This window comes from Pempheris klunzingeri, chromosome 7 (assembly GCF_042242105.1).
Source record: "Pempheris klunzingeri isolate RE-2024b chromosome 7, fPemKlu1.hap1, whole genome shotgun sequence".
NCBI classification, from domain to species: domain Eukaryota; kingdom Metazoa; phylum Chordata; class Actinopteri; order Acropomatiformes; family Pempheridae; genus Pempheris; species Pempheris klunzingeri.
In genome coordinates this window covers 9378506-9403120 of record NC_092018.1, presented here as the reverse complement: position 1 = coordinate 9403120, position 24615 = coordinate 9378506, and the positions used below count along the sequence as shown (strand labels likewise).

General features: G+C 40.2%; 1 protein-coding gene across 1 annotated transcript; it reads right to left on the bottom strand.

Moving 5' to 3' along the window:
- Nucleotides 1-727: 727 nt before the first annotated feature.
- loxhd1b (lipoxygenase homology PLAT domains 1b) lies at nt 728-24308 on the bottom strand. The gene is made up of 42 exons (XM_070833402.1): nt 23666-24308; nt 22385-22499; nt 21810-21890; nt 21405-21589; nt 21089-21187; nt 20786-20934; nt 19396-19519; nt 18844-18953; nt 18153-18293; nt 17930-18065; nt 17097-17257; nt 16931-17017; nt 16404-16539; nt 16144-16298; nt 15582-15742; nt 15398-15474; nt 15118-15314; nt 14492-14684; nt 14209-14369; nt 13769-14090; nt 12121-12272; nt 10873-11006; nt 10570-10715; nt 10296-10400; nt 10060-10188; nt 9764-9928; nt 8274-8455; nt 8078-8194; nt 7715-7877; nt 6944-7098; nt 6647-6856; nt 6348-6474; nt 5253-5461; nt 4826-5011; nt 4599-4726; nt 4277-4394; nt 3344-3521; nt 2943-3128; nt 1997-2167; nt 1724-1856; nt 1299-1454; nt 728-1208 (listed from the first exon to the last, which is right to left on the bottom strand). Exons 1-42 carry the CDS (start codon nt 24306-24308, stop codon nt 728-730), a joined length of 7164 nt encoding a protein of 2387 aa, XP_070689503.1.
- Between the last annotated feature and the right edge of the window lie 307 nt (nt 24309-24615).

The window sequence follows — 24615 nt, the reverse complement described above, 5'->3', positions numbered from 1 at the left end:
GATACAATACCTACCTGCTGCATCAGATGCCTATCAAACTGCAGCTCTCGAACGCTACTTTCAATTAAATTTGACAAAGTAAAATGTTTTTCTAAGTTATCTTTTGCTTTCTGTGTGAGCCGTTTCACCGCAATTTGCAATTAGTTAATCTGTTTTGAAGTAGTGAGCAGCTATTCCATTTCCCCTGCACATCAACAGCACACTCAAAGGTAGTTAGTATTTTTTTGTATGCTTACTTTTCCACTTTGACACTTCATGTTCTAAACCTCCCTTCAATGAGTATGTAGTATGGTTTTCTGTTCAAAATCCACTCTACACACTACAAGTTGAAGGAGGGGTTTCGATTTTATGGGACTGTGTCCATTCTTACTTGGTGTAACATAATCAACAAATCAAGATAAAGAAAAAAAAAAGTTAAGATTAAATGTTTATTGTGTTAGATTATCTGTTCTGGGCAATATTCAGGTCTGTTCAAAGTTTATTCTTTTTAATTGTACAAGAGAAGACAGTGGCAAATGGGGCAAAGGGGCAACCTAAACAGTTGGCACAAACTTATAAAATTACACTTGTGTTTTCCTTTAAAAGTTGACAAAGTTACATTCAAGTCCGTTAATTTCAATCTTTTTGCTCTTGTCTAAGCTTGTCTAACATGCAGTAAAAAAAACATAAGTGACCAAAAAATCTCTAAAACAATGCTCACCCACTCTTAGTTTCACTCGTCCTCCTCCTAATATCTGGGGTAGAGCACGCGCTGAATCTGTCTGTCGGCCTTATATCGGTCCAGCCACTTTCCACACTGGAAGATGGTTGTCACCGAGTTGGCTGTGTTGGTCACCTCCACACACTCCAAGAACCACCCACAGTTGGAGCTGGCGCTGTCGTGCTCCATTTTGACCCTCAGCAGCTCCCCGAGGTCCAGCATCTCCAGAACAAAGCGGTCCGTTCGCCCTCGCTCAAAAAGGTTGCGCAACTTCTGCCGCAGAGGACGCTTGCCTGAGTCACCGTTGACGCCATAGATGGTGATGAAAACGTTGGCGTCTGTGCCAGCCCCTTTTACATCCCCGGTGATGACGATGATTTCATACTTTACAGGGACCAGGTTGCGGACTTTGCTTGCGAAGCTCTCGATGGACTTATAGCACTCGAATGTCAGGAATTGGTCCTTTTTGGCTGCCAGGGGGATTTGTGCATCACAGTTGAAGAAATACCTGAACAGGAGGGAAGGTTTGGAGTCACATGAACACCATCGACTTAACATTTCATAAAACATCATGTAGAGGGTATGAGAGGCTACTCACTTGTTTCCCAGCTCCTTTTCTGTCACCACCACTTCCATAACGTGCCAGAAAGCTTCGTTCTTCACCTTCTTTCCGTCTTTCGTTATGTGGCCGATGCAGATCCCGGCAATCTCCCCCACGTGCTTGGACGAGAACTCAAACGTGTCGGTGGCACTGCTGTGAAAGATTAAAAAAAGGGGGAAAAAAATTACAACTACTGGCAGAGTTTGTGCTGGGTTTGATTCTCAACAGTTCAGTTCCTAGGGTTGCCAGAGAGTTTTTCTTTTGTGTGTCTCATGGGATTAACTCTCCTGGGAGCAGAGAGTGAAGCTCCAAGATAAAAGAGGGTAGAGAAACAAAACTTGTGAAAGAGAGGAGATTGCGTAAGGCCACGTAATAGGGTTTTACTGTGAGCCGAGGCACCTAGACTCTCTTTGAAGACCTACCTTAAGAACTTCTTTTTCTTATTCTCCAGAACAAACTCCTTGGAGCGGGCTTTCCTTCCCTCCAACACGATCCAGGCGTTTTCCGTGGTGGAGGCGTCGTCTGTGTTCGCTGTTGTTGTGGATATTTCGTATTCTGTGGCAATGCAGAGAGGCAGAGATTGTCGCTGTCTTGTCATTTCACATCTGGCAAATGGTTGTAATTAGCTGCAAGTCGTTCATCACCAACAATTAGAAAGCTTGTAATTATGCCCACGAGCTTCCATTTTTACTAACTGGTTTTGTCACTGAGGTCCACGGAGTCGTTGTTGGCACAGGCCAGCTCCCTCATTATCTGCCCGTCGTCTTCATTTTTAGCCAACCAGCGGTCGCACGGGAACCTGAAGGTCTTGTCCATGGTCTCATCTTTCACGTCAATGTACTCCAGGTGCCAGCCAGGAGCAGGGCCTGTTAACAGTGCAGCAAAGTCCATTATGGTTTTATCCTTTAAATACATAATGTTTTGTAGTTGGCATTTATTATTGGCATTTTTCTTCCTACAGTGTAATGATAAAACCCCTCTGTGCGCTGCAGCTATAAAATGTGATGATACATACACTGACTGAAACAGGCCGAGAAACTCCTTTCTACACCTTGAAGTAATTATTTGACAGGATGTGAAATGTGCGTATTTGCTTTCTTGACGAGTTAGATCACGTCTCGTGGTAAATATGAAGCTAAAAGTGAGCAGCCAGCTGTCTTAGCTTAGCATGAACAATTGAAATTGGTAAACAGCTAATGTTGTTCTGATGAAATCTGCCTACCAGCACCTCTAAAGCTTACATATGAACATGCTACATATTGTTTAATTGATCCATACATAAACAAAGGAGAGAGAAATGGCACAATGCACTGTTACAGGGGGTTATGTACCAGCTGCTGACTCCAGCTTCAGTGTTTACAGTAAAATTTCATTTAATTTTCTCAACAGAAACAATTTAACAAAAGAAGCAGAAAAAATACTTAGAAATGCAATAAATGTTCCCCATTGTTTGAATAGATGGTCTCAGACATGTAAACCTACTCAGATTAACAGACAAGCCCTCAAAGTCTAAAACAAAAAGCCAAATCATCATCACCACTGTGGCAAAACACAAAAATCACATTGTCATGCTGTTCTAGAGAACGAAGATCGCCCTAGCTGCTGTCTGTTATGCTGTTCTGACGCTCCTTTCCTCCTCACCTTTGTTATCATGCCACACTCGGACCTTGGACAGGTCGCCCAGACTGAGCATGTCGGCGAACCTGAACACATCTTTCATTTTACGCTCAAACTTGTTCCTGTTGGTGCTCTCCTTCAGAGGCAGCGTGCCAGTGTCCCCGTACTCCCCAAACACCATCAGAAACACATTGGCATCGGTGCCGGCACCTAAAATATCAGATGACATTTGCTGAGGACAACAGATCTTTAGATTCTCCTGATAACATTGATAATAATAATGCTACTATGACATGGATATAACATGTGTGTTATCAGTAACAATCATAATATATGTATAATTATTCAAGTGATGAGTCTTTGAGTCAGAAATATGTACGTGAGTATATCTTTTGATAGGTCAGGGGAAAAACTTGGGTGCCCACCTCCGACATCGCTTGTCTGGACTTGTATGATGTAGTTTGTTTTCTCCACCATCTCCTCCTCATCCACCACGGCTGCCAGCTCACACACCTTTGTCCTCTTGGGCCCTTTTGTCTTTGACAGCCAGTTCTCATAGGTGAAAAGGTACGTCTCCTCTGTGGTCAGGTTCCGCATCACGATCTAAAAGCGTTCATTGAGACATGCATGGACCACATTTCAGGTGCAGCAAATGTACAAATGAAGACATTTTTTTGTGTTTTCTTGTTGAATATCATGGATATGGCCGAAACAGACCAACGTTAATAGTCTTTGGGGCTGAATGATTTCAGGAAAATATCTGCCATTGCTATTTTTCTGACCAATATAGTGATTTCAAATGCATTTTCTTTCTATTTGCCTGTATGCAAGCTCTACATAGTATTGAATAAGAGAAGACTATACCAAGCATGATCACAAATTCTTGATCTTGTTTCCACATAAATAGAATCAGATATAATAATTCAGCTGTTTCTTACATTTTCGCTTGGTTTTTTTTGTCAAAATTGTGATTTGAAAAGATGAAAAAGACATAATTTTAATACCACCTTACATGATTGACACTAACTTAAGAGTATTCTGATTAGCATTGTGCTCCTATGTCACTGTTAAAAGAAATAAGATCAAGACTGATGCAGCTGAACCAGAGATATTCCTTTTTTTATTCCACACATTCTTCTTACTGGTCAAATGTGGCACCTACATTACCCACAACTTGACCGTTAACAGATCAGTTTAGTAGCATAACACACCTCACCAGATTCTGTGACTTAATTAAGAATCACAGCTCTACGACGCAAATTATTTTCATTTCAATTTTTTATTACATACTGTATTTTGATAGTTGTTGATAAAAATTGTTCTCCCATAGACTGTGACCCCAGTCGTATTTATGTTACCCTGTCCAGAAACCAGTCAGGACGACTTCCAGAGCCATCAATCCGAACTCTGATCTTCTTCAGAGGAGCAATGTCATCTATCTCCAGACTGAATGTGTCCTCTTGGTCCCTTTCAAACCTAAATGAAAACATTATGTGTGCAGACAGAGGAGATCATTTAGTTTAGGTTTTATCACTACGTTTCATCACACTGTCATTTGGTACATTGTTATTATAGAAATATAAATTATAGCAGCTTTAAGTCTAAGGGAACAACTGCAATTCCCAAAACATAGAACTATTCCTTTAATGAAAAGTGATCAGTACAATCATGAGGACTGACCTGTCCCCGTTTTTAGGCAACAGCATTTCCTCCGTGCACCCGTTGGCTCCGTACACCGTCAGGAAAATGTTGGTATCAGTCCCTGCATACTGAGTGTCACCAGTGACAACTGTTGCTGAATAAATAACCTACAATATACGGCAGAAAACCCAAGTAAAGAAGAGACTAATTCTGTGTTTATATAACATAATTACTGAACGTTTCATACTGACGCTGCTGTGACTCACTTTGCGGATAATGTTGATCGTGCTGGAGTCCAGCACATTGAACAGTCTGGCAGTCAGACCATCTCCCCTGTCTTTAGCGAGCCAGCACTTACATGGAAAGATGTACTTGATACCTTTGGTTGGCACGGCAACCGACAGCTCATTCACCAACCAGCAGCTCTCTGGTGTGACACCGTTATGGCCAAGCTGAGGAGGAGAGAGAGAGAAAGACAAGGGAGAGGAGGGAGAGACAAAGGGGGGAAATAGAACAGGGAATTTCTATATCATTTGATTTTGTTTGATCTCGGCTCCAGAAGGCTCTGCTAGAATTAATTATTGCTGATCTAGTGCGGCTTTATTTAAATTTTCAACACCACTACATTTAGAGAGGCAGCGCAGAGGAGACCGTTTCACAGATTTAACAACAGAGACAGTCCAAGATTCTCACTTCCACCCTCTTGATCTCTCCTACATCAGTTCCATAACACACAAAGTGCTCCATGGTGCCAACTGTGAAGGCTGTCTTTCCCTCTGGCAGGTCCAGCCACAGTCGGTCTGTCTCGACGTCGTTGTGGCCGATTATGATGACATAGACCCTGGCTGTAGTGCTGGCGTCACGGTCCATCCCCGTGGACAAGGTGAAGTGATAGGTGATGACTGGGTAGATGAGACAAATCAGTTTAAAATTTCATTTAAGTTAAAGGAAAAGTTGGCCGTTTTGGGAAATAAGACTATTTATTGAATAAATAAATGATAATAATACTAAATATTGACAGTGTACAGTAAACCTAAAGCTATAGCCGGCAGTCGGTTATCTTAGCTTAGTATTAAGACTGGGAACAAGTTGAAACAAGTAGCCTGGCTCTGTCTGATGGTAAGGAAATCCTCCTACCAGCACCTCTAAAACATGTTATATCTTACTTATTTGATCTGTACAAATATAACAGTCTTGCCATCACTGTTAGATACTACTAGTGGCCAAGATATGGTCCTAGTTATATAATAGACATTATCCCCTGCAAAACTATAAATCATTGTTTTTACACTTCTTACACTTCTTTGGATTAAACAAACAAGATAATAGCATGTTAATTCGTGAGCTTTTAAGGTGTTTGTAGGCGGTTGTGTTATCCCCTGAGCCAGGCAAGCCGTTTCTCCTTCTCTCATTAAACTTAACTTAACTAACCTGCTGAAGGCTGTGGCTTCATATTTAGTGAACAGACAGGAGTGTGGTGTCATGAAACTCAAACAATATTCCCCGCAATGTTGAACTATTTCTTTAATTTCAGCTATTCTGTTCAAACTTTAGAGTTATACACAAAACTGTGAACAGATGAATCTTACAGAAGATTTTTAATTATTTCTAAAATAAATTCTAAAATTTATATTTCAGAGTGTTCTTCCTTGCTGGCACTGCTGCCTTTTCTCAACTTAATGATATGAGGCACTTTTCAAAAGGTTCCTTTGAGTTTGTCTTTGCTGCAAGAAAGTACATTGATGTCATCACACATAACCCCATTTTGAAATAGTTTTGTGGCCTTACTTGGACCTTCTTCCACCACGGCCACTTTTTTCTTCTTTTTCTTCTTGTTGGCATTTCTGTCCAGCCCCAGTTTGGCCTGAAGCATCTTCTTGGAATTTGGATCAGTGTTTCTTTCGCCTTCATACCCCTGAACCAGACACAGACTATTATATTATCATAATAGTATGAAATTATACAACAGACTATTAATCCGCTCATTTCCTTCGCAGAATTTTACAGCAGCAGCAGCTAAAAAGGAATCAAATACTAAAAACAAAGACATTTGGCACTCTCTATAACTATAACACCAGTTTAACAACCTTTGCGAAGAAGGTCCTCTCTATGCATTTGTCCTCTTTCTTGGTTGACAGCCAGCGTTCACACAGGAACATGTACACCTCTTCTGTTTCTACATCCAGTACCTCCACCTGGTCCAGGTACCAATCGGGCGCGATCATGGAGTTGTCATGACGAATACGAATCTTAAACACTTGGCCCAAGTCCACTGCTTCAATAGTGAACTTGTCCACCTAAGAGGCGAAGAGAATATAACACATTTTGACACCTCTGGACATCGGCAGTAATGTGGCATAATGCATCAACCTTTCTTCACATACCTCTCCTCTCTCAAACTTGTTCTTGTTAGTCTCAGATTTGGCAAGTTTGCGTTCTCCCGTGTCTCCCAGGTCTCCGTAGATGGTGAGGAAAACGTTGGCATCAGTTCCTGCTCCGTACATATCACCTGTCCGCACAGACACCTTGTACGTGTGAGCTGAGACGGAGGAAAAAACTCATTATCAATTAAGTCAATGTACAAATTGTTAAAATTATGTATGATTGAAGAAGAAATTTCAGACAATTTAGACATTCCTGGTGTACTGGAATGTCCATGTTTATATGAATTGAGAAGCTTCCAATCCAATACACATTGCAGTCAGACAGTGGTGGTGAACGTAATCAGATCCTTTAACTGAGTAAAAGTGGTAAAATGATATAGATGGACATAGGACATATAGATAGGCAATAGAAATAGTTGTGAATGCAACACTGAAACATTATCACTAAGCTGACATGGCGAACTTGTTAGCAAACACTTCCTTATTTACACATCAGAGAGTCACAGAGCAACATTATCATTCATTTGGAGTTGTGTGTCTGCCACCTGATGAAAGATGCATTCTCTATTAGCTCTGCGTTTGGTCTCTACAGACAAACTTCTGACGGAAACTGTTAAATAATAATAAAAACTACAATATTTTCCTCTGAATTGTAGAGGAGTAAATGTATAATCTGGCATTAAACTGAAATACTTAACTAAACTGAGTAAATACTGTACTTCCTCACTTGCGTAAAGGTACATTTTACCACTAAAATCAGGGTAAACCTACTTTCCAAAGCATCTTCCACCTCTGTTTCAGTTGTTTTCAGCTTCCCATCCCTGAGGAGTTTCTCTGTGATGATCTCCGAGGCGACAAGCTCCCTCACCGTTTCCCCATCATCTTCAGACTTGGCCAGCCAACTCTCACATGGGAAGATGGTTGTCTCTGAACCCTGCCATCAAACACAAACAAACCCCCAAACTGGGCCAGGCTGTGTCTGACACTGAAGGAAAGTATATCTGCCTCTAAGAGATGAGTGAGCCAAATGGTATTACATTATTAATCTGTTAATAATTTAATGAGTGCACGGACACGGGAACCTTAATGATGCACTTATCTACGCAGGTGAATTCTCAAGTGGATTTTTACTACCTTTGCTTTCCTGAGCTGTCGTCTGATTTCCACTCTGTCAAGGTGCCAGCCTGGGTTGGTGCCCCTGTTGTCGTGTCCTATCCTGATTTTCTCTATAACGTCACCGATATCCTCCAGCTGGGAAAAGACAACATGGTGTTTACAGAGCTGCAGCAGCTGTCATGAATGATTTGTCGTACCAAAACAACACACTCACCTCCACAATAAACATGTCCTCAGCTCCCCTCTCAAAGTACAGACGTCTCTCTCTCTTGTTGACACACAGGTGTTTCTGCTGTGTGCACACCCCCTTTTGTCCGTACAAGACTATGAACACATCGGCGTCAGTTCCCGCACCAAACACATCACTGGTGTATAACTTTATCTCGTACGGCACAACTGAAAAACAGATGAGAAGGTGACAGGCTTGTTTGGATGACACGAGTAAGATAGAATATATAAAAATTCAGTTCACATGCTTAGACATAGAGAGGTCATCAGTTAGAAAGTGAAGTTACTCAAGATAAAAAAATATATATCCTATTTTGGGTACCTCTGGAGCTTTGTAAGCAGGACTTCAACATTTTATTAGAACTGCACCCCACCATAATTCAGACAGAAATATTTTACATATTGTAACTATATTTTTTATTTGATGGCTGCACTCGGTGGATATTTTAATAAGGTTTTATATTCAAAACTGATGATTTATGATCTAATAGAATAAGATGATTGGTAAGCGCTATGTAAAAAGAGTGTTAGGGTCATTTTAGGTCAAAGTTTCAACATTTCTCAAGATGCCGTAATATTGAAAGAATCTAATTGTTTTTTAATACTTTTTGTCACGTTTGGATTCATTTTGGTTACTTAGATGATGTTGGTGGTGATGATGATGATCACCTGCTGCAGAAGGAACTGAAGAGCCAGCATGTAGATTAGTGAGTGAATGCAGACAAAAAACTGGTTCAGCCTTTGATCTCATTATAATTTGTAATGCAGAAGGTTCTCGATATGATATTTCAGCATCTTAGACCAAAACACGGCTGGGTCATTGATTCTTGTTCATTCTGGGCACAACTGCTGACTGACAACTTCTGTTAGCCTTCATGCTACTGAGTGAAGTAGCTTAACTTTTTTATTTTTTTCTTAATTTTTCTGCTCTATTTCACCGTGCTACAGGTTCACTCTCTGAACCCGAGCACACTAACATGCACATGTGGCTGTCCAAACAACCAAAACAAAGGACAGAGAAGCTTGGATTACAACCGACACAGTGTGATTTCATTCTTTACTCAGGTCACCATTGCTCCGCTGCATCTTTAGATAGCAAAACTGGTATTTAATGCTAGATTTATGTTCTGAATGTTGTACTGTGAACCTTTAATTTGTTTGTTAGGAGCGAAAAGTCAATATGGATGGAACAGGATCTACCGCTGCAGCCTTGATGTGTAAGCCAAGAAGCTTACACATGAAGCCAAGAAGAGTCCTGTTGCAGTATATCTAACGCTCATTACAGGAAGCACCAAAGAGTCAGTGCCCTGACAAGCATCCTTCTCCAGATAGAGTGCTTTAAATACATTTTACTGCCATTGCTTCCACCCTTTTATCTGAGTAAAAATTTGCATAAAGCACTTTCACAGGAAGATTTCTCAGTTAGTGCATTGCTACTAACACTAATGGATTTGGATTAGAGGGCTGTTCACTCACATGGCATGTAGAGTTCAGTCTGTAACTCAGCGGGATAGAGATCTCTCACAATCGCCCCATCATCCTCTCCTTTATCCAACCAGCGGCCACATGGGAACCGTAGTCTCTGACCCTGTGATGGGGCGTCCACCTCGACCCAGTCCAAGAACCAACCAGCTGAACCCCCTGTCAGTGGAAAAATAGTCATATGTCATGTCAGTCATATATCAGTTATATTTGTGTGTGTGTGTGTGTGTGTGTGTGTGTGTGTGTGTGTGTATATATATATATATGTACATAACATTTTCTTTCCTCACCTGAGTTGTCATGCCCAATTCGAAGCTTTTCCAGTTCGCCCAAATCCACCGCCTCCACAGTGAATTCATTGATCATCCCCTGTTCAAACTTATTCTTATAGTTTTTACAAGCCTTTAAGTTGACGATCCCTGTGAGTGACATTAACATTTTTACATTCAGATTGCTACCATTTAGCTGACAACGTACCAGTGGGAGATTGCTACAACAGCGTCAGGATGCTGGTGACTCATCACACCTGTGTCATCATTTTCACCAAAGAGGATGGCAAAGACGTTGGCATCAGATCCTGCATACTTCTTTTCTCCGGTTTTTATTTTGAGGGTATATGTCGTAGACATGGCTGTAAGGTAAATTTAACAAGTCAGTACTTTAATCCTTTTCATCTCACACTCCCTCTCTCTTCTGGTGTACACCTGCTTCTTTCTCCAGCACTTCGATAAATACTTGAACAGGGCTCCCTTTTATCTTGTCCCTTTACTACAGACATGAACCAAATTTGAAACTGTTACATTTCTGCTCGAGGCCCAGTGTGGCGCCTGTCCCCTCCTCATCCTCATCCTTCCTCATGAAGGCCTCGTCCACAGGAACCAGCTCTCTTGCTACCTGCCCATCGTCCTCATCCACTGCAAGCCAGCGGGTACAAGGGAAATAGTACCTATAGACCCAAGAAATACCTCTGATCAGCACTCTAACTCACAAACATGTAATTACATCACCATTAGCTCTACAATTACATTAAATTATTACTCTTACTAGCGCACAGTGGACCTTGAATAACTGACCCCTAAAAACTGTGTGTTGGTTTCACCTACGTTGTATCTTCCTTTGTGTCCACTATCTCAACACGATCCAGGTACCATGATGAATGCGACTGACTATTGTCATGACGAATTCGTAGCTTCTTCAGAGGACCCAGATCAACAGCTGTCACAGTGAAAACATCCTCCTACAAATGCAGCAACCCAAAATACAGGCCTGTTACACACAATACATTGTAAAGACTTCTGGCAGGACGGGAGTATTTTTTGCTTTTTTTATTTTGATAGCTCTAAAGATTTGGGGGTTATTTTTTGCTTTTTCTGACGATTCAAAGTGAAGATAAACAGGAAATGTGTACCACAGTGTAATAATACTTCATTACAAGTAAAAGTGCTGCTTTCAAATGTTCTCTGGAAAACACAGTATCCATTACACAGAATGGTCCTTTACAAATATAATATTTATATGTATAATTATATTTTATTATTGGATTAAAATGATTGACACATTAATGAATACTCAATTAATCATTCAATGTTTACAGGACGCGGTGGAACTAATTATAACTATCTTTCATGATGTTTGGTGTTTTAATCAGTAATGTGTTTACTGATTTTTGTTGGATATACATGCAGCATATGAGGGTGTCCTTAGTATGCCTACCTGTCATTGAATGACAGCAGACCATTGTTGCTTTTTTCTGCGGGAAGAAATAAACCTAATTGTCTGTGGACATGAGTTTTGTGTTCATGTAGAGATGAATAATTCACAGGTATGGATTAAGTAATGAGTAAAAGTAGGACAGGTACAATGACACAGAGGACTCCTCATAGCTCCTCTCTGTCACCGCTAGCTAGCCTGCAGGAGAGCTTGTAATCCTACCAGAATACACTCCCACCCACACCTCGGTGCAAGGCTCATGTTGCATGGAAGTGCTTGAGTCTTTGACTAACTGCTGGCTAATTTTCTGCAGGATACTCTGAAACGATGTGAAATTCTACAGCCCTAATGAAATATTGTTTGCGATCCAGGCTCAATATAAGTGTATTTCTACACTTGTAAGTGGGGAAATTACTTAATGGCTATATGGTCTTTATGCTGTTGGTTTGATGTATCTCAGTCAATGAAAGAATAGTTCTTAAAACGTGAGCCAGTCTACTATGTGCCTTTTTTTGTAAACCATATTGGAACATTTTTACCAGCAATTTTCCGCCTAACTTCAAAATTTATAAGAATTTTTACTTACTTTTAACAAGCTGATTTAAAAATGAGTGGTTGTCTCTTCGTTTAACCCAGCATACCTGCCCCCGCTCAAATTTGTTGAGGTTGTCAGAGTTCTTCAGATAGCGCTCTCCGGTGTCTCCATTTTCTCCATAAATATTAACGAACACGTTGGCATCAGTCCCAGCACCCAGCATGTTCCCAGTGAAGACGCACACTTCATAGGTGTTGACTGTCAGACAATACAAAGGATGAATAACTAACACCTCTTTAGCCCAGTAACATATGTGGGCCAGGAAACTGTGTCAAATCAAACCATGCATGTCTACAACATCAACACTGAACACAGCATATAACTATGTGCCAAGAGACACTGAAATTCATATAAATGGAGAAAACAACCAATTCTATCTATATACATCTGTGTATATACTGTACGAATACATACACCCTTGTCATTAACAATGCACAAGACTTGATAAAAGATAGAAACCATAGAAAGAAGTTGGATATCTGTTCTGCATTGTTAAAAGCTTATTTGCTTTATATATATATATATATATATATATATATATATATATTTATTTATTTATATATATATGTAGTACTAAAGGTATCCACTCAAAACAAACTTCACTTAAATCAATTGAAATCCACTCTCCAGCAAAAGAGACTTTTAATCTTTTTGATTATGTTGTTCTTTCATCTTGTTTAAGCTGTAATTAATGTATGTTTTTTAGTGTCTGAAGACTTATATAAAACATAATTGGATACCTGGGTTACACTGTCAAAAACTTAAATGAACTGACTTCATGTATGCTCAGTATTCACTCCAAACAACAAGGTTCCTTGGGTTTTTTTCCCCTTGTTTTAAAGTTATAATCCTTAAGATATCAGTTCAATTCAGATTTTGACACCTGTGGTCAATCATGGTAACGCTGAGAACATTTTAATTTTACTGGACCCAGAGATCCATTTAAAATGTACGTTAATCTATCACTGGGAGCAGGAAAGACATTTTGAGCAGTTATGCTGTCTGTACCAAACCACGGGGTGAGAGGATTCATCACACTGCATTGTAGTAATAAAGAAGACTAAAGAAGACCGTCAGCAAGATGAGAGAATATTATGTTCATGGACACAAATTATGCACATGAGCCAGCTCGTGTCTTCTGAATTTCAAACAGTGGCTGCATGTGTTTTTCCCTGTGAATCCCTTATGCATGCGGATGAATTCAGATCAGGAATGGCAGAGTCCGCCACTGACAATGCAAACTACTACAGAGAGGTAACTAATGAGTGTAAATACATTTAATGACAGTGGCAGAATTATCGTAGAATTCAATATTAAAAATATGGTTTGATATGATTAAAAAACCTTAAGGATTACACCTTAAATATCATTTCTTATAGTGATAGGAGGCTGATTTTACCTAATTGATGTAGTGCTTTGTGTTCAAGTAACAGGGACTTAAGTTGTTTATTTGCTGTTTATCCCTTCTGGATTCATCAGTGCATAAACATCATCCATTCAGGTTAGCAATTAGCTTGTAATGATTCAAAAAGACTGTGATTTTGTGCAGTATACAGAGAGAGGCAGTTTAGACTGCAAATGTAGTCATGCCACCCAACATGACTGCAAGTGTTTAAAACCCCATGCTTGGCACTCAGATCTTCAACACTACCTTCAACACTATAACATTACGCTCAGTTACATTTATTTCATACCTTCCAGCTCCTCGGCATCCTCAGGCAGCAGCTCCACCACCAGCTCGCCGTCTTCCTCTCCCCCAGCCAGCCAGCGTGAGCAGGGGAAATGGTAAGTCAGCACCACTTGCTGCATCTCCTCTCCTCCCTCCTCGTCCTCATCTTCATCATCTTTCTTCTTTTTCTTCTTCTTCTTTTTGTCCTCCTTTTTCTTCTCTTTGGGCACCATGGCCATTATTAGATGTTTGACATCCACTGTCTCCAGGAACCAGCCAGATCCGATCCCCGAGCCATCGTGACCGATGCGGATCTTGAAGACCTTCCCCACATCTTTGGCCTCTATCTGGGGCACAGTTGAAACATTTCAACTCATAATGTCTCAACGTGAACTCTTTTCTAGGGATGTGACTACAGAAATGCATTTTGGAGCCACTGAAAGCATGGAATCCAAGCTTTGATACCTTGAATATTTCTGTGGTGTTCCGCTCAAAGTTGTTGGATCTGCTACCAAGCGTCATAATCTCCGTCTTCCCCTTGTCCCCATAAATCTGGGCGAACACTGTGGCATTGGTGCCAGAAAATGTCACATCTCCAGTCACTAATGTTACCTCATAGTTAACCACTGGAAAACACAGATTGACAAAGGTCTAAGCACACACAGGACCAATTAGAACAAAATTCATGTCAGATAAAGTCTGTTGTGGGTGTATATATGTAGTTTCTTGGTGTGAAAATGTTGCCTACATTGTTCCATGTCCAGGATCTCGCTTGGGTAAATCTCCACCTCTGTCTTGCCATCAGCCTCATCCTCATCCAGCCAACGGTGGCTGGGGAACATGTAATGCTTTCCATGGATTGGAACCATAATCTGAACACTGTCCAAGAACCAGCCTGCACGCATGCCATGGTTGGAGTGGCCAATCATCAGACGGCTGATCTGGAAGAAGGTTAAATGGACGACACTATTTAAATTTGATAAATAAAAGATATACATATGTTAACAGAGTAGTCAGATGAAGACATACTTATAAAATATAATAAAATAAGACAAAAGCAACAAATACAGTCCCATGCTTGGACTCTTTTTAGTCACTGTCTACAAATAAAGTGATCACCCCTTCGTGCTGGGAGCCACATCTCAGGAAAAGGGCTATAAATGTAGACATGCAGAGTTAAGACCTTATCTAGACCACTGATTATTGTAATCTCCTATAATGTAATTGCTTAAAAGTAATAACCTGAAATTTATCATGTGGTTCATCCAATGGACCTTTGACTGTGTGCCTAGAACAGATGATTTCTAAAGCTTCTCATAGTACTGTTAACATCAAACAGGTGAAATCAACATGTTTTTGCCTCCGCTGTGTCACCTGTCCAATATCAAAGGTTTCCACGGTGAAAATGTCAACGCGACCCGTCTCGAAGTAGTTCCCCAGGTTGTTGTCAGAGACCACCAGCATCATCTTACTGGTGTCGCCCTTCTCTCCGTAGAGCTTGACAAACACATTGGAGTCTGAACTGCCTCCAGGGATGTTACCTGTCTTCACTGCGATGTGATAGTCAACATCTGACACAGACACAAACATAAGCTTCAGAGGGGGAGTTTAAAGTCAAATGTTGGAATAAAAACTCAAAATTCCTCTAACTTACTGTAAAGACGCTGTCCATCTGAGAATGGCACTAACTCTCTAACAATCTGTCCGTCATCCTCATTGCGGTCCAACCACCTGCACAGCACATCCAATGAGCAATCTCTCATCTCATCTACGCCATACGGACATCTGTGGTTATAATAAGATTTGTTTTTTCTGTATTGGCACTGTGACTACTGCACCTGTTGCAGGGGAACTCTATAGCGTGGGCCTCAGCTTGTCCTTCCTCCCTTACAATCACTTTATCGAGGAACCAACCACAGCCTCCACCTTTGCCATCATGTCCAATCCTCACCCTGCGGACCTGCCCGATGGTTACTGCCTCGATTATAAACTCATCCAACTGGAGAGACAAAAGAAAACTGTAAATAACATCACAGCAGTAGAGCAATTCACAGATATAATGACATGAGAGTCTATTTCATACATATAAAATATATTTGATTAAAATTAGGCTAGATTAGAGATTGGGTAGACTCCATCAGGGGTTTATGCCTGATTATTGCGTGGAAATCCATAAGCAGTCAGAACAGTGAGCAGCATGCTAGAGTTGCAGCTAATTGGGTTAATTAGAAGCACACTGATTAGTGATTAGCTCTAGCGTGTGTAAGAGAAAAGAATAAGTTAAATGTATGTTGATTGGATGGAGATTTTTCATTAGATTAGAAAGAAACAAATCTAACATATGATAAAGAAGAGGACATTAAGCTCTCTGTCTAACAACAATGTACTGAATGTACCCACATTTCCTTTCTCAAATTTGTTGACATTGTTTTTGCAGATGACCAGTTCCCGATCTCCGGTGTTCCCCTGGTCTCCAATCAGATTTAGAAAAACGGATGCATCTGTGCCGCCGCCGCTGATAGTCCCTGTGCAAACTGTCACTCTGTACTTGATCACTGCAGAACAGAATAACATCTTTTAGTGAGGTTTTACATTCTTCTCTGTATCTGGTAAAAAGCAGATGTTGGTTGCTCATAGTGACTGCAGGTGCATCTACATACGGGCCAGAGGCTCAGCGATCAGGTCCCCGCTGGCAGGAAGCTCCCTCACAACCTCGTTATCATCTTCATTTACGTCCAGCCAGCGCTCACAAGGAAACCGATACTTCTCCTTCGTTAATGTCTTCATCAGAGTTGCCTGATTGGTAAAAATGCAATTTGCTGATATGATATGTGAGGGTGTGTCGGGATCATCATTTAATTCAAAACACTCAAAGCTGAACAATCCTCTGGACTGTCTTTATTTCTAAGATATGTTCGAAATGCACATCATCTATATCTGCCTTTTGGTTGAATGAAATATTTAAACCTGAGATAATCTGTTAATGCCTTTCCACGTCTGTTATAAACTAAACTGTTCTATTATCCTTGGTTTCACGTTAAATAACATGTGTACAACAGTGGGAATAGTATAATTAATACAGAATCACAAAAATATCAAACACTGGTAGAATGCATGTGACTGAATTACAGAACTCATTTAACTGGTGTGATAGATACAACAATTATTAGATATTAGATTTCTTCACCTTACTGAGATGCCATCCAGCAAAGGGATTTCTTTTCTCATGCCAGATACGGAGTTTGGTCAATTTTCCTAAATCAGGCAGCTCTACCTGTAAGATCACGTCAAGATAAAACAGACAGTTTCCTACAACACCTCATTATCTTTATGCTATAATATGGGACACTTACCATGAACCTGTCCACCTGTCCCTGTTCAAAGTTGTCCGTTTTGTTATCCAGTCTGATCTCATCACTCTTGCCCTTCTCTCCGTATACCTGGAAGGAGATATCTGCATCGGTTCCTGCACTGGGCAGGTCTGACGTCCAGATCCATAAAGACCAGGGGTGCTCTGAGGAGAACCATCATCATCTTTGAATAAGGAACACTGTCATGGTTTATTATACCTTAGATCATATTACTGCAGTCCAATTATCTTCATCATTTGCTTGTTACTGTGACTGACAGGTAAATGTAGCTCCTCCCTCCCCTTGTGTGGCCCAAACAGAGTTTAAGTGCATATTTCTAATTTAAAGAAGTAGTTCTACTCCCTCAACATCTCAGTGGAAGTGCATTTTTGCTTGTTGCAAAAAGAAACTATTATGTTGAGGACAGCGATTACAGTGGACAGCTCCCGACTAAGATTTTGAATGATTAGAGTGGATAGAAAGTAAGACAGTGATTGAATACTCTCTTCAAATTTGTGTGGATAAAAAAAATAAGCTTACCCACGCATTTTGCTATATGAATTTGTGGACTAGATGACAACAAATACAGTACAAAGAACTGTCCTCACTATTTACTTTTATCTAAAAGAGATATTGGAATTCATTTCACAAGCAATGGGAACAGCAAAACACTAAAATTACAAAGTAGAATGAAGGTACACTGCCTGCTGAGTCATTATGCAAATGTGATGAATAAATAAATAGAATAAATAAATATGACGGTGTTCTAAATGTTTTTGCTCAGTGTTTCAGTTAATAAGAGTGAAAATAGCCATAATTACTGACATTCAACTCACTCTTCTGTCTCTTCTGCCTGAGTGAGACCATCTCATAGAGCTCTCTCTCTATCAGCCCGTCTCCCTCCTTCTCATCCAGCCATTTACTACATGGGAAGGTCTGCTCTATCCCTGTGAATGGACAGTACACCACCACCTGTGGGAAACAGTCATTCAGAGGAATTAGTTCACAGTAAATTGCCAGACTGTAGTGTGTCCATGTGTGCGCGCATGCTCAATGTACCTTCTCGCAGTACCACCCTGCACTGACACCTCCGTTGTCATGTCCAATGGTGACTCTGCTGAGGGGACTGAGGAGTGCAGCAATCTCAACAGTAAAGATATCTGTCAGGCCCCGCTCAAACTTTCCTCCCTCCAAAAACACCTGGATCAAATACATCGATGAAAACTTAAAGGAAACGCTGGGTCATCCTTAGACAGACGTATCCAGAAGATATTTAATCACATTCATACTCATACTCTTTGGATTCATACACACAGACTGGGTCATTTGTTTTTAAGGGAACATTTTCATTTGCATAGGTTTGGGTCTTTGTTCTCAAATTCTCGCCATCCTAGGTAATAAATTGCGCAATAGCCTCCTCGGCTGGACAAACAAAAAAACAGCGCACACCAAGACTCATTAACAGAAAAAGATAAGCTACTTTCAGGTGGTGCAGAGTGAAAACACCAAAGTAATGACCAATTAGCAGCATAAATGCCACCAAAGCAAAATAAAAACCATCTGGATTATAACCAGAGCAAATGCTTCACTTGAATAAAGACAATTATTGCAGCCAGCCATTCATTTTTAGAGGTCTTTATCTACTCAGTTTTATAAAAATGAAAGCTAACTACAACTGCTGCAGCCATTGTGTTTTGCATTAAATAAAGGTTGTCTACTCTGCTTCTCGCATGCAGTATCTTCTTATTACCCTGCCACTGTTCTTTATGCCTTTCGAGCCGTGCATCACAATGTGGATTTTGGAGTTGGTCCCAGCACCTCGGATGTTTCCTGTCACAATCTGGACGGTGTACACAATACCTGGTGGGTACAGTTACATGTCAGGCTATCAGAGGCTCTGCCAGCAGGTCACTATGGTTCACAGCGCTCCCTAAGGAGCAGAAACCAGATCAACCAGATCTAAATATTGATAGTCTGAAGTAAGAATTAATGATTACACAGCGGGCCTCTGGCAAGCTGGACAGAAACACAGTTTTCTTTTTGGACTGAATAAGAAGGTATAAAACAGCAAATAATTTGTCTTGGCAATAGAAACGTTACATCATCCAATAACATTATCCAATATTTTTCAGACAAGGCAAGCAGCTAATAATTATAAAATGAGGCAAATAATTTGGAGAGGCAGCCAGGTCTTAAGATAATATTTATTCCTCATGATTGCATTCACTGACATGAAGTTTTTCTTAGTAATTAAAAGATTAAGTGCAGTTTTTCCAGGCTCATGAATAAATGTCATCCTCACCTGTGGGCTGGCTTCCACCCACCAAAATGTCTCTCTGGATCTTCCCATCATCCTCATCGATGGCAAACCAACGATTAATTGGGAATTCATACACTATCTTGTTCCCTAGATCATCCAAAATCACCTGTATAAAAAAGAAACATTAGAAAATAAGAATGCAATCATAGCCAACATTTGAGATCTGTAGTGCCTGTATGTTATGAAAAGTTACAGAAAAACAAGAAAATGTTACAGAGGCTCTTGTGATGACTGCAAATATATACTGATGAACTGTTGTTAGTGCCATTAGTGGTGTCTCTCATTACGTTTTAATGTGCCATTGACTTTTGCGTTCTAGTACTGAATACCGGTCACATTATTGACAATGATGATAGTATGATTTTCCACCTTAGTGAGAAAGTTACTGCAAGGGTCAAGAGAGACAGAAGGTGCAACAGGTTGCCGCTTTGTGTATTTAATTTATCTGTTACAGTTTTCCAGTATTTCAAATGACAGTTTCTTCTTTAAAGCTTGGAAAATTAAATAAAAAATGTATATATTTGAAGAGTAAAATTCTGATGATAATGATTCCTGTTGTCTGTTTGTTACAAATCAGTTGATTCTGACATATAATATATAATATAATTTAATTTTGAAGTTAATGAATTTATGAGCTGTATAAACAGTTTTTTTCTTGCTCGCTGTGTCTTGACTTTGTTTCCTTTAAACCTTTGCTGGTAAGATAATAATTTTCTAACATACCATATAGTAAGATGTTTTAGAAGAGCAAAAAAGAGCAAAGCCGAGCTCAAATAATTTAGCTAAAAGAATATTTGCTGTCAGTATTGCTGCAACCGTTGATCTTTGGCGTCTAGGCTGCAGTCACCGACAAATCTACCGACTCATCTGTCTGTTTACTGAAAGGTAATCCCTTAATGGGACATGGTTTCCCTTTACACAAAGGGTAGGGTGACAACATGTGTGTCCTGTGTGGTTATTCATGTGTGTGTGAGCTTGTGCATGTATGCCTCTGTTTCAATGAACTCATCTCGCAGGTAAGCACACTGTATGTGTTGGAGGAGCAGGGACATCAGTCTCAGATGAGAGGACTGAGAGGAAATAAGAGGATCACATGTCTTAAGTACCTCTGCAGAGGCAGAACTGAGCAGAATGAGGTACAGTTAGAGTTTAGTTTCAAGTTAACGTACCAAAAAAACCACTGAGTTACACATAATGTAGCACCCTACGGGAGCACTATTCTTTAGTTATCTGTCTTAAGAAGTATGGATGAGGCATTAGTTTTGAGCATTAATTATCATTAATTATTTCAAATATATGTCTCTAATTTCTAGCTTCCTAAAGATCCACAGTCTTGTAAGCAATATCAATGTCTTGTCTGTCTGTGTCTCACCTTGTCCACAAACCATCCTGCTGAAGAGCCTTTGTTATTGTGGCCAATGGTGATCTTCCTCACTTTACCCAAGTTTGGTGCCTCTATGGTAAATTTGTCCTCTGTGCCCTTTTCAAAGTTATCTTTGTCATTGTCAAGTCGTCTTTCACCTTAAACAACAAAACAAGTGATCAGTTCTAGCAACAACAACAAAAAATCCTGCTTTTAACCCAGGTGAAAAATAAGTGACTGCATTAAAACCAGTACTCACTTGGGGCATATACTGTAAAAGAAATGTGTGTTACCTGTTGTGCTGTAATTTACCTGTGTCTCCAAACTCCCCAAAGATATTGATGAAGACATCTGCATCTGTTCCACTGCCTTTTATGTCCGCAGTGAAAACACTCACTACATACTTATTATCTGGAAAATTAAGACCAAAGTTTTTAAGAGCAATTTAAAACCAAACTTTATACATAAAAACTTCAAAAGAGTATCTCAGCCACACAACCACTGTGTGAATAAATCATTAATTGGCTTGTTTAATCACTGGAGGAAACGTGGATGTAACAGATATTACCTTTGTAAATATATACTCTACTAATTATACAGTGTTATACTCATATCTGTGTATACATACATTTGGGCATGTCCATGGGGTCCATGCTACCCAGCAGGTCTCTGATAAAAAGGCTATCTCCCTCCACCTTACTGAGCCAGTTGTTACAAGCAAAGTAGAACCTCAGGTGAGGCCTGATCACATCCGTCACCACCACTCTGTCCAGGAACCAGCTGGCATTCAGACCGGTGTTGTCATGCTCGATCCTGAAGGAGCAGAAAAATAAACATCTACATAAATAAGTCTAACTCCTCTTGCAAACTACTGCAGGGGAGGAAACAGATCTCCCTGAATCTGATCCAAGGTCAACAGTGTTTGGCCAAGGCTGAACTAAAAGCTGCTTGTACCTGATGGGTGCGATACTGAAAAACATTCAGTTTGAAGACAGAAAAACAGTCTGGGTCAGAGCTTACAAGTCTGACACACCTTATCTTTTTCAAAGGTCCAACATTGTGGGTTCTAATTCTGAACACATCAGTTTTGGCCTTTTCGAATGCCGTGCGACTCCTGAAATCACAAATAGGTAGAAATTTTAGGGCCACCTTGAGGTCCATCATCTTGTCACTTTTCACATCAACATATATGCAAAACAACCAAAAGAGAAAGTGTTAAGTATCTAGTAAAAATAAGAAAACACTCCACATTCAATCCAGGTACATAATGAAGCTAACAGCCTTGCAAACGTTTGACAAAATCATGCAGAGAATAAAGTCAAGCAAATTTAAAAGCAAAATCACAGCACACAGTCCTTTCTTTCACAACCAACCGAACTATTTTAGAAAATACATACTTCTTTTCTGTGCTGTTAAAGTGGAGAAAAAACACAAAGTTTCAGCTCAAGCACAAGAACATACTCAATCAAATGAACCAACTAGTCAAGGTTGTAACTGAGGTCTCTGGCTAGAGCAGCATGATAAATAAATGAAATCTTAGCTCTTTATTTCACAACAAGTACTGACGAAATAACATCTAAATTAAAATAAGTTTTGACCAGGACTTACTTGCTAGCCAGGTGGACTTTGGGAGTGATGCCATATTCTCCGAACAGAGTGATGAACACGTTGGCGTCAGTGCCGGCTCCTCTCTCATCACCAGTGATGGTCACCACCTCATACACTGAAGGGTTTCATGACATAATACAAATGGAAGCGTGACTACAGCAGGAGAAAGTGTGTTAGAAGCGATGTGGGAGCAGGATGTTAAGATATACGAGTAAACATGCTGTCATGCGACTGCCATTATGAGGATAAGAATTTTTATTTTCTACTGAGGATCATTAAGATCATTAAATGTGTTGCACTTAAAACAGGTGCAGTAAAACTTACTGAGGAGTCAATGAAGTGTCTGTACATGCCCACACAGTCCTAAGAGAAATCTTTTCAGGAGAAGTAAGTTAAAACGCCTGTGTAGGTGGGTGATGTGTGTGCAATAAATAAGAGTTAGTACCATGGGTTGTTGAGGAATTTATTCATGGCTTGGAGGCATACTTTAAAGTATTGAATGTCTTTCACGCAGGTTATTTGTAGATATTCAATGTGAAAAGTAGAATTAAATCAAATCAAACAAAAAAAGGTCTATTTTACTCAATAATTTTACTCAATTCATTAAATTCTACTATTATTTCAACACACACATCACATTCATCACATTAACTGAAATACTGGGTACTTAGCTCAATAACCTTAAATAAGAGATATTTATAACAATCAACTTTAAATGGGAGGTTTCTGTCAACTTGAAATTTCTATACTAGAAAGTAAAGAGCAGAAAGAGATTTTCTTAAGGTGTTTCTTGGAAAACGAAAGCATTAATTAAAAACAAACAAGCTAATCATAAGGAGATTTTGCCCAAATTGTGGCGAAAATAATTGTGTTTATGGTTTAATTACATTAACGTATTAGTACACTAGGTCTGACCCTTCAGTGTGGTTTTACATTGGGATGTGAAACCATCCTGTCTAAACTTCAGTGAGTGACAGGTGTCATATAGCAGTAGGATGTGGATAACATACCGATGATACATGGATACTACCTCACTCAGTGTAATGTTACCATGAACATCAAACCAAAGCATGGGCGCATTACTGCTGGGGCCACTCAGACTCCTGTACAGTAATTGCATTCAAGGGTCCCCCTCTGACCCGAGTGTCAGATGTCTTTCCTCAAACAGCACACAATCAAATTAATGACAATACAACACGCTCGCTCTCTATACCGTTTTCCATTTCTGTCAATTCACGATTTGCCTTTTGTACATTTTACAGATAAAAAGTTTGCTGTTACCTTTCTTTTTGTGGTACTCATCCTCGTAGTTCTCCACCTTGTCCGGCTCATAGTTGCGAAGCTCATTCTCATAGATTTCAACGTAATTTTCAACCTTCTTCTTCTTGCCTTTTGTCTTCTTGGTGTCATCATCACTATCTCCCTTCACCGAACCTTTCTTCTTCTTTTCTTTCTTTTTCTTCTTCGTCCCCTCCTCATCATCCCCAGCAGCATTTGACCCCATCTTGTCTTTAACCGAGAACTTCTTTGCTCCTTTCTTGGTGGTTTCAATCACATCAGGGAGTCCTTCTCCTCTCTTTTCACTCTTGGAGTCATTGTTGTTGTCCTCATCGTCAGTACTCTGCGATGCATTGCTCAACTCATCCCTGCTCTCCTCTTTGGCTTTTTTCCTCTTCTTCTTGACTTTTTCTTTATCTCTCCCTTTTTTCTTGGTGCTCCTCACGGCAAGCCTTGATGAGTCAGAATTGTATCCTTCTTCATCGCTGTCTTTAGACTTCTTCTTCAATCTTCCAGCATCCTCTGACTCTCCCACCTGCTTGCTTTTCTTCTTGGGCTTTGGTTCCTGATCCTCGGAGTCCTCGTCATCTACATCTTTGGTTTCCTTCGCTGCACTCTGGCTTGTTTTTTTCTTTTTTGTGGGCATCTTTAATTTATTTACTACCTTGTAACAGTAACCGATTCCTGTGTTCCGGTGAAACTTGATTAAACTGACCCGTGCAGGAGTGACCCGCTGGCAGGACAGGTCGGACTTAGAGCTCACACGCTGCTGGGGAAGACGGCTGGGGAAGCCCCTCTCTGCTGGCTATCCTGACCTACAACAGCAGCAGATGCTCTGACCTCATTAAAAATGATCATCTGCTTGTTGTCACCTGACCAGAGGAGGAAACCCTCCCATAGAGAGCTGCTAGAAAATGCAAATACAAATACAGTAATCTCCCTTTTATAAATTT